Source organism: Microtus oregoni, unplaced genomic scaffold, assembly GCF_018167655.1.
Source record: "Microtus oregoni isolate MIOR12 unplaced genomic scaffold, Mior012 000006F_ref0000085, whole genome shotgun sequence".
NCBI lineage: Eukaryota > Metazoa > Chordata > Mammalia > Rodentia > Cricetidae > Microtus > Microtus oregoni.
This window is the reverse complement of record NW_024543065.1, coordinates 37,707,107-37,722,684: the sequence shown is the minus strand read 5'-3', so window position 1 is coordinate 37,722,684 and position 15,578 is coordinate 37,707,107. Positions and strand designations below refer to the sequence as shown.

At 36.4% G+C, this 15,578-nt stretch overlaps 1 protein-coding gene across 1 annotated transcript; it reads left to right on the top strand.

Moving 5' to 3' along the window:
• The first annotated feature begins 541 nt into the window (after positions 1-541).
• Positions 542-1,488, top strand: LOC121449773 (vomeronasal type-1 receptor 2-like). The gene has a single exon (XM_041654454.1). It carries the CDS (start codon positions 586-588, stop codon positions 1,486-1,488), a length of 903 nt encoding a protein of 300 aa, XP_041510388.1. The 5' UTR covers positions 542-585.
• The last annotated feature ends 14,090 nt before the right edge of the window (positions 1,489-15,578 follow it).

Here is a 15,578-nt window from a genome sequence, read left to right as displayed (position 1 = left end):
TGGAATTTCAGGAGTTCTTAATGTAACATTATTTAGTTCGTCATTTTTGCCTAAATGTTGCCACATAATAAAATAATTGTCAAAGAATAGAAAAAACATTCTCTTTCCTGCTGTAATATTTTCATCATTCATATTAGTTTTGACATTAGAAAGACATTCACAGTGGATTTTTTCCTTGGAGAAGATGTTTAGAGGATACATTTTCTCCAACCTTGGTGGGCTTGTATAATTGAATATTCTTTTAATTTGAACTCACTGGCCATTTCTTCCACCAGGATAAGTTTGTCATATTCTTAGTTCTGACTTTTGTGAGAAATGTAATGAGAATTTATTCCATAAATATATGCATTCGAGGATTCCAGCATTTCTTACTGACTTGTTGCTATTGGTGCTAAAATAATTGTGAGAGGTTGTGTGGAAAGGATCTATTTGTGCTGCCCCCTTGGGTTTTCACTTTTCTGTTAATGTGATTCTTGTGCCTTTGTGCCATCAGGTTTACAGGACCATCTTATCTATTAAAATTCAAATTTGTTCTCTGAGAAGTGACTGCTGGCATATTTTGAAATAAATTTTGCTCAGCAACAAATGGATTTCAGGAATTTGGGAGTAGGAATAATATTCTTGATAGAAAATACAGTTGGAATTCTGGGAAATTCCTCTCTTCTTTCCTACTACCTAGTTATTTATTACCAGAAACATAAAGTAAAGCCCTTGGATTTAATTCTTATGCATTTGATTATGGTTAATGTCTTAATTATTCTCACTAAAGGAATGGGTCACACAATGACAACTTTTGGGTTGAAACATTTATTCAATGATTGGAGCTATCAACTTTTTATGTATTTTCAAAGAGTTTTTAGGAGCATGTCCATTGCCACCATCTGTCTCTTGAGTGTCTTCCAGGCCATCACCATCAGCCCTAGAAACTCCTGTTGGAAGAATCTTAGAGCAAAATATTTCAAGGACATTGGTCTGTACATTACTCTCTGCTGGGTCTTGTACATCATGGTAAATGTTCTTTTCCCTTTGTACATGACCATAAAATTAAGAAGAAAAAATATAACAGAAGAGACAGATTTTGAACCCTATACTGTTGCAGGTCATGACAACATCACAGTCTCCTTATATATTGCTTTATCTGTCTTTCCTGAACTTCTATTTTCTGTCCTCATCACCTGGTCCAGCAGCTCAATGATTGTCATTTTGTATAGGCACAAACAGCGAGTTCAACATATTCGCAGCACTTGTGCTTTCTACAGTAACTCCGCAGAGTCCAGAGCTACCCAGAACATCCTTGTCCGAGTGTTCATCTTTCTGACTATTTACACCTTATCTACCATCTCACATGTTTGCAATGCTCTTATGGCTGGTCAAAATTGGTGGCTGAAGAATATCACAATCATTATAACTTTGTGTTTTCCCACTTTGAGCCCCTTTGTACTTATGAATCAATCCTCCTCTCTTTCCAGATTTGCTTTCTTTGGATAAAGAATACAGAATTCTCCAATATTAATGTAGTTATTTAAATTGCATGCCTTTTCAGAATCCAATATTTGAAAAAGAAAACAATACAAAATTTTTTTGGGGGAAGACATTTGCTTGTTTAAGGTAAACCTTAAGGATTATTCAGTTTTCTTCCACTGGTGAACTTTCATCCAATTCTAGCAAAACTTTTGGCATCCAGGCCTTTCCATCCTTTATGTAACTCATTTTCCAGCATTTCTCTAGTCCAGATAGACTTGAGGAGTACACGCTCAATTTTTTTCAGCATTTATCTCCACTTTTGTCATCAGATACATGAATACACAACATCCTAGATGCTCTCTACATATAATACATGTTCTAAGGAAGCTAAACTCTATAGGCATAAGATTACAACTATAGCTACTATATAAGTCATAAACTTTTAGCACAGAAAATCTCACTTAGTACAAATCTGTGTCAGCACCTCAGTGCCCCAAACTCTTGTTATGGATAAACACTTGATCACCCTGTCTGTAGCTGCTCCAGAGGTACCAGTCACAGTCTGCCGTGAGCCAGCTCGTAGCTATAACCCACTGCTTATGAATGTCAGAATCATGCTTCTCATGGGACCAAGTACAAATGTGTGACTGACAAAGAGTAAGGCTATCCTCACAATGCTTTATTGAAGGTTTATATTAAAGTGTAAGCAAGTGCCACTCTTCTATGTATGTATCAATCTATTAAGAACTCTTTTTTATGTTAATAAGGAATGCTTTTCTTCTATATTCTTCTACTCCCAATGATGTGACATTTCACTCAGTGGAAGATGCTGCCTGCTCTTGGTATTCATTATGATTAGAAAAGACTGAACTGATTGCATAAAGAGCAGACAAGTCCTTGGGAGTTTGCAGAAGCATCCCAGATTCCCAACAATATTAGTGACAACACCAGTAAGTTCCTGAAGGTGAGTGAAGATAAGAAGAGAGTGACCATGGATATCAGATATTGAGACATTGAGAGAAGACATTGCAAACAGGTGAGGTTATTCATGAGTTACTATGAAAGTTCCAGAGTTCTGAATGGAATTAGGAGTGAAGATTCTAACTTGTAAGGACTTGCCCATGTGTTACTTCTAAGAAGGTCCTACTTTCTGATGCTTCCATTATGTCATAAAACATGACCGCCCCAGGACTTAAGAAATTTGTTTTCTGGGGGAATTTTCATTCTGTTTATTTTTAAAAATGGACACAGGAATAGAAGATGGATTTTAAGGGAAGATAAATAAACAACACAAGAGTAAAACAGGGTAGGACAGAAGTCCTTTGCGGGTTAAAAGATCCCATAAAAATTATAGGTGTCATGTTTATAGGTAGTTGTTTGTAGGGATGTCATATAACATTGCAAAATGTCTAAAAAGTGAGTGCATTTTATTTGAGTGTGTTTATCATAGATAAAACAAGAGTTATCCTAAAATACTTTATTACATGTTGATGCAGGACATGGAGAAGGGAGATATGGATGCGAGATAATGGGGGTCCATAAATGGCTGAAGGTGACAAGGATCAAGTCTAGGCTTCTTAGAATGAATAAAGCGGTTGTATCAGAAGAATCACAAAATGGGTGTGCATGCAAATTAGAAAAGGATGTATGGAATGAGGTAAGTGATGATGGGGGCATAAAAACTATAGCGTCAATCAGTATAGAATAAGCAGAGAATTCTCAACAATGGAAAACAAAAGACTCAGAAACATAAAAAAATTCTGCATTCCTAATAGCAGAGAAATGGAACTTAAAATTACTTTAACATTTCATCTTAACCCAGTCAGAGTAACCTAGATCAGTAAAGTAAAAGACCACAAATTCTGGTGAGGATGCTCCACAAGGGAGAGACACTTCTTCAGTGTGTTTGGTGTTCAAACTGTTTCAGCCAGTATAGAAAACAGTGTGGGTAACTTATATACTATCAGGACTAGAGGCTATAGCAAACAAATGTGAATAGATTGTATCAAGGTCACCACAGCATTCCTGAAGTTTCCCAAAACCTTGCCAAGCATAGCTTTAGAAATGTGCAGCCCATTGCTCAGATAGGAAATTGAAATTCAATGAACCGCTCTCATCCTATTTCAACTCTGTGTTGTGAAGGTGGTACTAGAGTTCCTCTCCCAGGAGCTCCCTACTTTTACATGAGTATGTTAGATTTCAGATGCAGTTATTAAGTACTAAGGGTTACACTATCTTCCTTATGGTGTAGGTCTTGCTTGTTTTGAAAGGGACGATGGCAAGCCTTATTTACTGGCTTTCACTAAGCACCTAGTATTATTAATGAAAAATGGGGTGTAAGCAGGGGTGTGCAAAGCAACCTCTACATTGGGTGCACAGGTCTATGGAAACCCAGAAGTATGGTTTCATTCAGAGGTACTACGAAATGTTAGAAAAGATTCATAAATACACAGGGCACTGTGGCAAGATTAAGCATTTCAAAAGTACTTCTATATATACTGTATCAGCTCTTACTGTTAATAATAGGCTTTTTTTTCTGTGAGGACCTATATTATTATTATTATTATTATTAGTATTAGTATTAGTATTAGTATTATTATTTTAGAGACAGGGTTTCTCTGTAGTTTTTTGGTGCCTGTCCTGGAACTAGCTCTTGTAGACCAGGCTGGCCTTGGACTCACAGAGATCCACCTGCCTCTGCCTCCCAAGTGTTGGGATTAAAGGTGTGTGCCACTCCTTCCCTCCCGGCCGAGGACTTATTTTAAATAAACTAATATGTTACAGATAGAGATAATTTGAGTCTCTTGTTTCTTTCCAGACTGGTTTTAAAACTATTACCCAAATACCTTGATGAACTGCAGTGGCTCTTTTAAGCCTGAACAAATGTCTCAAGTAACCTACCTGGCAACCACAGCTGTTTCTTGTCAAACTACAATGGCCATTTAAAAATTCTGTGCCCTATATTTATTATTTTTTAAGTTTTGCTTTTTAATTTTATTAAATATAGATTATTCTTTCATACATTAAATTCTGGTCAGAATTTTCCATATCTCCAATCCTCCTAGCTCCTTGCACTCCCTTTTTCCGACAGATCTGCCCCTAACCACTTTTGTCACTTCTTCAGAAAAGAGTAGACCTCTCAAGACATCAGTCAAATAGGACAAACCAAGATACAATAAGACAAGGTGAAAACCTCATACTGAGTCTGGGCAAGTTAACTCAATTGGAGGAAAAAAAGTCCCAAGAGCTGACAAAAGGATCAGAGACAAACCTGTTCCTACTGTTATGAGTTCCACTGAACACCAAGCTAAAAGACATAATATATACATGATGGACCTTGTGTAGACCATGTAGGGCTCAGTCTTGCCACGACAGTCCCTGTGAGCCCATTTGAGCCCTGTTTAGTTGGTGTCCTCCATCCCTCTGACTCCTACAATATTTTCTCCCTCTCTTCCATGGGATTCCCAGACTTCCAATGGAAGGGACCTAATGGAGAACACCAGTTTTCTTTCTGCATATTTTCCAGCTGTGGGTCTTTGCACACACTCCCATTTGCTATTAGAGGAGACATCTTTGATGATAACTGGACAAGGCATGGACCTATGAGTATAAAAGAATCATCTTATCATTATTAATCATTTATTTATTTATTTATTTATTTTCTCTTTGTATTTTGTTCTACCCTGGGACTCTGGGCTATGTAGCCTCCAGATCTAGGCTGTCCAGACTGTATAGAGCATGATCTTCATCTCTAGGCACAGGCCTCTAGTTAAACCAAACATTGATTGGCCATTTCTACAATTTCTGCGCCACCATTGTCTCAACATGCCTTATAGGCAGAAGAGATTGTAGGTGGAGGGTTTTGTGGCTGGATTGGTGTGCATGTGTGTCTTTCTGTAACTTGCAGAGTACCTTCTCCAGCCAAAGAGGCTAGGATGTAGAGGTGAAGGACTCATGCCCATACCAGCTTGGCCTCTGTACACTCAATGAGCTATATAGATATCCTCAGCAATGAAGAATCTGCTGTCAGTTTTCAGAGACTGTTCTTTTCTAGTGCCAGCCTGGATTGTTTAGGGATATGTGCAAGATGTCCCAAGCCTACAACTCATCTGAATACAACCCAGTCTCACTACTATAAGCCTTGCCTAGCTACAAAAGATGCCCAGTTCAGACCCTGTATCCACTATTACTAGGAGTCCTCACTAGTGTCACCTTCATGGATTCCAGGAAGTTTCCACACCAGCCCTCATGCTCCCCAATTGCAGTTGTCTCTACCTGCTGTATGTTACTCCACCCTCTCATCATACCTGATCTTTCTGACTCCTGTGTCTAACAGTCTCCAGTCCACTTGAAAAACTAATTCTATTTCCATTTACCAGGGAGGCCCATGTGTTTCCCCCTGCTCAAAATTCTTCATTTTTACCTAACTTCTTTGTGTCTGCAGATTGTAGCTTGATTATCATTTATTTAAGTTAATATCCACATATTACAAAATACAAGCATATGGGTTACATCTATATATTATTGATTTTCAACCTGAGTATTGAACCTCTGAAATGTTTTTATTTATTTTTGGAAAATTTCTTGAATGAGTGCATTGTATCTTGACAATATTTATCTCTCTATTTTTCTCAGATCATCTGGCAACACAATTACATATAAGGGATATTTGATCAAGTGATAGTGAAGCGTTTTAAGCATTTTACTTATGTTATACTGACCATAAAAATGGGTTCATTGTTTTGTACTTTATTCAATAGACTGTTTCCAGAAGCAAGATGAGCTTTTCATGGAACAACCTTAACAACCAGATATCAGATAAAACAAAATCCCTGATCTCTCATCATTTAGCATTCCATCTGTAGCAAGTAGATGTCAGGGTAGACTCTTAGAAAATGCTGAACAAGTTAGTTTAACAGGTGTTTTGTGATGACTAGGTTCCATCCAGTTAGGTACCAGTGTGGAAGTTTGCATTCGAGGCACTGAAGTAGCCATTGTGTTCAGAGAAACCCGACTTTTTCTTTATGAAACCCATGTGACCTTTAGAGATTGAGACACTTCAACATCTCTGACTTCTAACAAGCTCTTCTATTCTATGATGCACCCTTCTTCTTGTCATTTCTCTGAGGGCCATGTCTTTGTTCAGCCTCTCCAGCTAAATCTATTTCACTTGATTGCATTATTTGGGGAGGCTATGAAAATTTCATTATGTGAGACACTGCTAAACAGGAGAGATGATTAGATTATTACACTTGCCTGGTGAAAGAATAACTGGCCTTTAACCAATTATCTTTTCAACTCTCAAGTAATATGGGGTCACAGAATTGGCTATTTGCTGTCTCACCTCTTCTATAATCTCAGATATTTGGCTATTCATCAAGAACTCTTCAATTCTTGTTGTCACTCTGGCTGCTGATGTCACCATGTCTAGAAGCTATAGGTTCTTGTGTGCTCTGCAGGAAAAATACAGACTTATCAATCATTGTTAGAAGAACAAATAAGACAAACAGGCAAAAAAAAAACTTTACTAAGGCGGGAAAGTTAAACAGCATCTGTGAAAGGCAAAAGCTTGTCATATACCGATTGTCCTACCCTTCACAATCATGTATATTTATGACACTAATTTTACTAATCCCACATTTTACCTCAAGTTTTATGTAATAACCAATCAAGGGCCTTTCATATTTTGTTGATCAAAATGTTGAGTGCGACACAGGAGGGGTGATCTTCTGCCTGTTGGATCATACAGAGGAAGTGGTGATGGTTCAAAGTAGTTGAGTGACTGTTTGCAGGATCAACTGCAGGAAGGATGATTAAGAAGCTAGGGGTGAACAGACATTTTTCATACTGTTCTAGGCTGGTGCAGTTGTGACAGAGCAAATCCTCCCAAAGGGGCATTCTGTGGCTTCCCCAGGAACAATATTGACAGTGTCTTTTGAAGTTGGAGTGAAGTTACTCAATGTGTCTGTAACATGCTCAAACCTTGCAAGATACTGCAGTGAAAATCCCTCTATAGACAAGGGATCATGTTGAATGTCAGCTTCTTTCAAAGATTGTATGGACCAGGGCAACTGTTTGAGAGTTTTCTCTTAATAATTCAGAATCTTTGAACAGCTTGGTTTACTTTACAAAATGCTAAAATTTGCTATTCCTTCTTACTCTAACTTCTTATTCTTTCTAAATATCATTATCATAAACATCTTAGTGTTCATCAATAATTATCAATGGTGTAGAGATCCATGTATAGACATATTTTACAAACCAAGTTCTGAGGATGATAAATAGGAAAAATAAGAATTGCTGTTTATATAATCTATCAGACTAGCTAACGAAATTTATCAAGAACATGCTTTGAGGTCTTCAAAGTCATGATTTGTCCTCTAGTGGCTACTAGAGGTTGATTTTCTAGTTTCTCTAGTTTAAAAGAGGTTGTTTTCAATAATACTATGGAACAGAGAAGTTGGAAATGGATTATACTGAAGTAAATGACAATACTCATTTATAGTTTTGGCTTCTATTGGCTGCTCAGATGGCATCTGAGTTTTTGGCATCTAGCTAGGCTCTATATCTTGGTTCCAGTAATGTACAGACCAAATCACTATCTTTTGGGGAATGATGTCAGTTACCTATGGCTATTTTCTGCTGAATGAAAAATTATAAATAGTTTAAATATTCATAATATTTGCTTGTATATGACACATTTACCTTTCTTTTTGTTCCCAATTGATTTTTTCAATCTTTTATATGCCTAATTAAAAAAAGTGTTTCATAGATACGTAAGTGTGAATAGAAAAAAAATCATAGTTTATACAGCCTAGCATATATGCATCCTTTGTTTTCAGAGATCATATGTATTCTTTGGATAGGTTTCTATATAAGAGGAGGATTTGCTGATTATTACTAACTATAGGGTACCAGAGATTTCACCTTTTCAGGGTCACATTGATCACACTTCCCTTCTCTGTGATCCATTTTTATTTATTTAAAAGCAGAGAACATTCCTTTTGCAATATTTATTCTGCACATAAAATAGCTATATACTCAAGTCTGCATGAAACACTCCATGTTTTTTTTTTCATATCAACCACACACATTTGACATGCTAAAATTTCCCAGGGCTTTATGACAATAACAAATTCATTCATCTTGTTCTTGTCCCTGGTTGGAGATATGTCAAATAATCTGCATTGTAAAATAGCTTGATTGTTTTATACAAGGATATATTTATCTCAAAGATCTAAACTGGCTTTAATTTAGGGGACATTAAGTCCCCACTTTTGTGGATCTGGAGATGTATCTACCTATCTTGCTTGGAATCATAGTTGGAATTATTTTGAGGGTGTTTGACAGTCAAGATTATTTTTTATTAAACTTCACTCAATCCTGACTGAAAGCATACATTTACTTTTAGCAGAGAAACACAGATTATTGCTACTTGGGAAAAGAAAACAGCATGACTATTTTGATGGTGACTGTTTCTTTTCTCCTCACATTTTTTTTTTATGTGTGGAAAATATGCCACTTGGGCCAGGGAATATCTGAGATTTAGTGTGTCTTCCACCTGAGTGTCTCTGAGAAAAACAAATCTTATAGACATTTCTAACAATGTGTATTTTTGCCTTAGGAGATGTTAATTTTGTCCTATTTTGTTACTCTAGAAACTGTTATTGTGTCCATCATCCAGAGATCTTTAAACAAATGTAACAAAGGCAAAACAGCAAAATTTTGCAAAATGATTAAACATACATGACAGATTAATAAAACAAAACTGTCTTCTAACAATATCGAACATTCAGAGTTAACTTTGTTTCCTTCTGAAAATGGTCAACCACATGTATACTTTTGGGTCAAGCCCTATGGAACCTGATGCTGAGGAACTGAGACCTGAAGATTCATTTAGTTTTGAGGAACACTTCCTAAACTTTTGCCAAAAGCTCATTATTTTCAAATGCCCTACTGTTCTACTGGGGGACTAGCTCTGCTACTGTGCCATAACCTTGCTCCTAAAGGAAGATGGTGAAGCTCCAAGCCATGCCTCTGCCAGCTCCCACACTGTCTAAGAGAGTACAGAAATCTTCCCACCCCAGGGTTTTACAAGGTCAGGTATCCACAGAGAAGACCATGCCTGTTGGGTCAAGCTGCCCTATACAATTGGCTATTGGACTGAATTCCCACAACAATTTCAATATACAAAAGGAATTTTCAAATAAAGACATTGACATACAGCTTCATCCCAAAAGTTACCACTGTCTGGACTACACCTCTAGAGAGAATGATCAAGGAGTTGCCTATGAATATGTTCATGAAAATGTAACTGATGGGTTTTAATGTGTGTTTGTTGCAATGAAGTACTGGGTAGTAGGAAAGAAGAGAGACATTTCCCTGAAATCCAACTAAACTCTGTACATGAAAATTAAATCTATTGCCAAATTCTTGTATCCCATTCTGAAATTGACAATTTCCTCTAAAAGACAGAAACATTAACTTCTATGAGAAAAAATGATGATTTCAACTTTTGTAAGTGGGCAGTGGGTTTGAAAGCATCTCTTGATCTCTAGTTTGCAAAGACAGTGTAGGCAACATGGCAAGATCATATTTGAAAAGCATCAGGTCATATTAATAATACTTTTCAAAAAGACTGTTGAAGTAACCAAATTTATATAGTTAGGGAGAGAATTATCAATATGTTTTTTAAAGAAATTTAATTATTCATAATAAAATATTTTCATTGGGAAAATTACAAGTGAGTGGAAAGATCTCCCCCTTGTACATTCCTTAAAGAATTTCAATTTATAAGTCATATTGGAGGAAAAAGACTAATCATTATTTTCAGTAAAGGGAATTCATAACTTATCACATCTAAAATTTTAAAATAGAACCCATTCATTTTTCATGAGAATTTTAAAAGTTTGACAGTTATATAAGGACAGAAAACAAATATCTGAAATATATAAAGAACATTAAAAACAAAGAGTCATGAAAATTAACGTTCCAATTACAAATGACCTATGGATGTTAACAAAGAATTTTTAATAGAATAAATAAAATTTGCTAAGAAATATCTCAAAAGTGGTCATAATTCTTAGCCTTTATGAAAATGTAAGTTAAAACAGCTTTGAAATTTCATCTCATCTTAGTCTGAGCTAAAATCAGTTACAAAAATTAAATTGGCAATGATGTACGTATGTAGTATTATCTTTGGAAGCATAAAAGATGAAATAGAGAGTGGTCTTCCATTTTTCCTCCAAGGTACCAGAGAGCCAGTGAGGCAAAGAAATGTGTTGCATAGGAGTACTTGTGAAGTCACTAGAGGACGCGGACAAAAACTGTGGAAGAGAAACCTTCTGTGCAGACCCTAAATTGTTGGAGATGATATATCTTAGAAAGAGAGTTAGAAAGAAGAGGTAGAATCAGCTTAAGGGGGTATTTTATTTAATACTTGAGTTAGATTTATATTTGGCATTTTGAATTATGTTAAAATTAAGGAATGTGGAGATTTTGTCTTTTGAGTCAGGGTTTCCCTCTGTAGCTTGAAGCCTGACCTGGAACTAGCTCTTGTAGATCAGGCTGGCCCCAAACTCAGAGAGATCCACCTGCCTCTGCCTCCAGAGTGCTGGGATTAAAGATGTGCACCACCATCACCTGGCATGTGGAGAGTTTTTTAAAAATTCACTTAGTTCAACTATTTGGTCTGTGAGATAAAGGACAAAAGCATGAGAGATGTCAGTAAAATGGTCATATAGCTTAAGAGAAAAGTAAGCAGTAAAGTTGGCTTATCATGGAGGTCTCTTGTTAGAATAGCTTGCTGTGTCCATCTACTCATCAAATAACCAAGGGAGAGTTTTATACCAAAAATATGTTTCATTTATTTTGCATACTTTTATTTGTGTGTGATTTTCTCCCATCTGAGGTGTTTTTTCCCTGAATATGCTGTCTTTACAGATCTCAGAGCTCTCCTCATCTTCCTCGCCTAATTTATCTCTTTAAGGAACTAAGACCTAAGCTACTAAATTATTCTTAAGGAAAACTTCTTAAGCTTTTGCAAGCAGGATGTTGTAAGGGAAGAACTACCTGCTGTATTCATCATTGTTTTGTTTCTATAAATATCAGTATCAATAAGAGAAAAACCAAAACACCTTTTGAAGTTTGCCATTGTAATAAAGTGGCTTTGTTGAAAGGAGCTGCAGTGGGCTGCGTTCCCACCCAGCTCCGCATGGCTAGCTTTACCTGAAATAATTACACAGAAACTGTATTCCTTTAAACACTGCCTGACCCATTAGTTTCAGTTTCTTATTGGCTAGCTTTTACATATTGATCTAACCCATTTCTATTAATCTGTGTAGCCCATGAGCTGGCTTACCAGGAATGATCTTAACCTGCATCTGTCTGGAGTGGGAGAACCATGGCGACTCCCTGACTCAGCTTCTTTCTCCCAGCATTCCGTTCTGTTTACTCCGCCTACCTAAGGATTGGCCTATCAAATGGGTCTAGGCAGTTTCTTTATTAATAAGAAATCACTCCCACATCATGGCTTCTGCCATGTGCAATTTTTCGTTGATTCAGAATTTCTTGAGATTTCATTTTACACCTGTCAAATGGCAAAGGGTAATAGCATGTCAAAGCTCATGCTGGAAATGATGTGGCATACATTATGTATAGAAATGTATAGAAAACACATTCATACATTGCTGGTGAGAGTGCAAACTTGTACACCCAATATGGAAATCAGTAAGTCAGTTCCTCAGAAAAATGGGAATCAATCTACTAAAGACCCAGATATTCACTGTTGGAAATATACTCAAGGGATCCTTCATCCAATGACACTGACAGTTGCTCAACCATGTTCGTTGCTGCTCTATTCATAACAATGAGAAATTTGAAATGAGCTACATGTCCCTCAACAGAAAATGAATAAAAAATATGGTATACTTTACATTGGAATGTTAATTAACTGTTTAAAAAAATGACATGAAAAATTGCTGCAAGTGGATGAAACCATAGAAAAAAATAATTTTGAATGAGTTAAACCAGACTCATAAAAATAAATATGGTATGCATTCATGTAAATGTGAATATTATCCATTAAATAAATGATAACCTAGCTACAATCCATAGGCCCAGAGATATTAGTTTGATACAGTAAGAGGCCAAAAGAGTGAATGCATGGATATCCCTGGTAAGAGGAAATAGAAGGGATTTCATTGGTAAACTGGAATAGGGAGGTGGGGAGACAGAGGAGAACATGAGAGATCATATTGGGTGAATTTGGGGCAGGAGAGAGAGAGAGAGAGAGAGAGAGAGAGAGAGAGAGAGAGAGGAGATGTCTTGATTGGGGAGGGCATTTGGGGGTTAGAAAGAAATCTGGTACCAGGGAAACTCTCAAGAATCCAATAGAATAACTCAAGCTAATACTCCTAGCAATAGTTGAGAAAGGCAGCCTGAATTGGCTATCTCCTGTAACCAGATTGTTATTCTAATTGCCATTAGAGAGTCTTCAACTAGTAATTGATGGAAGCAGATGAAGAGATCCACAGCCAAGCACTGAACCACTAAGTACATGAGTCTACTTGGTGAGCAATCCCAAGTAACTTCCTGTGTCTGCCTCTCTAGTGCTTTGATCAAAATGTATATGTCTGTAACATGTCTATTAAGAGGGAGGAATGATTGTATGAGTCAGGGCAAGAATTTTGGCATAATTATATAAATTTAATGCTAATTTTGTTACACTGTATATGTTTCTAATCTTGTTGAAGGAATTTTTATATAGTAATACAAATTTAAAGCTCAATTTAGTTATACTATATGTATATTTATAATCTTGTTTAAGGTATTATTTTTATGCATCTCATTTTAAAATGGAATGTACAGTTAAGAAATACAATTAATAGTCATGTTAGTTAGGTTTTAAATATGAATATATATATTTCAGGTAGAGAAGTAATCTTCAAACATTTTAAAGATTTATAGAATATGGCATTTGAAAGTTAAGAATTTAAATTTTTCTCAACAGTGAGACACGTCTCCTCCTGGCAGCACCAATTACTTTTAGAGGTTGATGGGCATCAAAGAAGCTTCTTATGGAGTTTGCTTTCAATATGGCAAGACTAGCCATTTAGGCAATAAACTTCTCTTGCCTGGAATGCTTGACAATATACTGTATCAACTGGACATGCAGGACCCACAGGAAAATAAATGCTGGACTTGCCAAAGCAAGTAGACTGTCCTTCAGGGTTTCTGCTTCATGAAGGAGTCTACCAGACATTCTGCAGGACTCAGAAGAAAACAACTGATGAATTTTACCAAAATAGGTGAGACAGTACTTCAAATTTATGCTTCACTGAGAAATCTAGGCCTGAAGACTGAAGATGGATGTCCCAACATTACAGAATAACCCTGGGTTTCTTTCCAGGCAGCCAGATGTTTCTGCCATTTCTCACATATTTTGGAAGGCACACTTTTGCTTACACTTTCTGATCACTTAAGTGGTATTACAGTCTACTTTCTTCATTGATGGAGTTGAAAATTAGATAGTTATAATTACAGTTTTCCTTAGTTATAATAAAAGATAAATTATATACAAAACTTTAAACTAACAAAGATAAGATAGACAATAGATGATTTTCTTTAATTTTGCTAAATACAGATAGACTAAATATTATAACTGTAATTCTTGCTTGATACTTGTTTTATTATCAGCAAATTTGCAATGTTAATGTTAAAACCTTCCTTTTTGTTTTGATTTGCATTTCTCTGATGGCTAAGGATGTTCACTATTTCCTTAAGTGTCTTTCAGCCAGTTTAGATTCCCCTGTTCAGAATTCTGTTTAGGTCTGTATTCCATTTTTTAAAATGGATTATTTGTTCTTTTGATGACCAATTTCTTGAGTTCTTTGGATATTTTGGAGATCAGCCCTCTGTTTGATGTGGAGTTGGTGAAGATCTTTTTTCATTCTGCAGGCTGCCATTTTGTCTTGTTGACCATGTCCTTTGCTTTACAGAAGCTTTTCAGTTTCAGGAGGTCCCATTTATTAATTGTTTCTTTCAGTGACAACTTATGCTGGAGAGGTTGTGGTGAAAAGGGAACACTCCTGCATTGCTGTTGGAGTGCAAACTGGTATAGCCCCTTTGGATATCAGTATGACAATTTCTCAGAAAATTAGAAAACAACCTTCCACAAGACCCAGCAAAACTACCTTTGCGTATATACCCAAACGATGCTCAATGGTACCACAAGAACATTTGCTCAACTATGTTCACAGCAGTATTTTTTGTTATAGCCAGAACATGGAAACAACCTAAATGCCCCTTGACCAAATAACGAATAAGGAAAATGTGGTACATTTACACAATAGAGTACTACACAGCAGAAAAAATAATAACATCTTGAACTTTGCAAGCGGATGGGTGGATCTAGAAAACATCATATTGAGTGAAGTAATTCAGACTGAGAAAAACAAATATCATATGTACTCACTCATACGTGGCCTTTAGACATAAATCAAAGAAAACTAGCCTACAGTTCAAAATTGTGGAACCTAGATAACAAAGAGGACCCAAAGAGAGATAGATATACATGGATCTACTGTACATGGGAAGTTAAAAAAAAAAAGGCAAAATCTCCTGGGTAAATTGGGAGCATGGTGACCATGAGAGTAGGTTGTAGGGAAGGGGAGAGGAAGGGAGGGCAGCAGAGGAAAGTTTATATCTCAATAAAAACAACTAAAACCCTTCCTTTTTAATTAGACAGAAAAGAGGAGATGATGTAAGATACCCTTCTGTATACTGTAAATATGTGTTGCTTTTATTGGCTGATGAATAAAGCTACTTTGGAATATGACAGGACAGAGTATAGCTAGGTGGGAAATCCAAGCAGAGATACGGAGAATGAAGTTGGAGTCAGGGGATATGCTAGCAACTGCCTAAGGAACAACATTCTAGAGCACCACCAGGAAGCCATGGGCCACATTTGAATACATAGATTGATATAAATGGGTTAATTTAATATGCAAAAGCTAGCTAGGGATGCCCTTTTGTATGCTATCAATATGTTTTAATACCATTGGTTGACAAAGAAGCTGATTTGTCTAATAGCCAGGCAGAATGTAGCCAGGCAG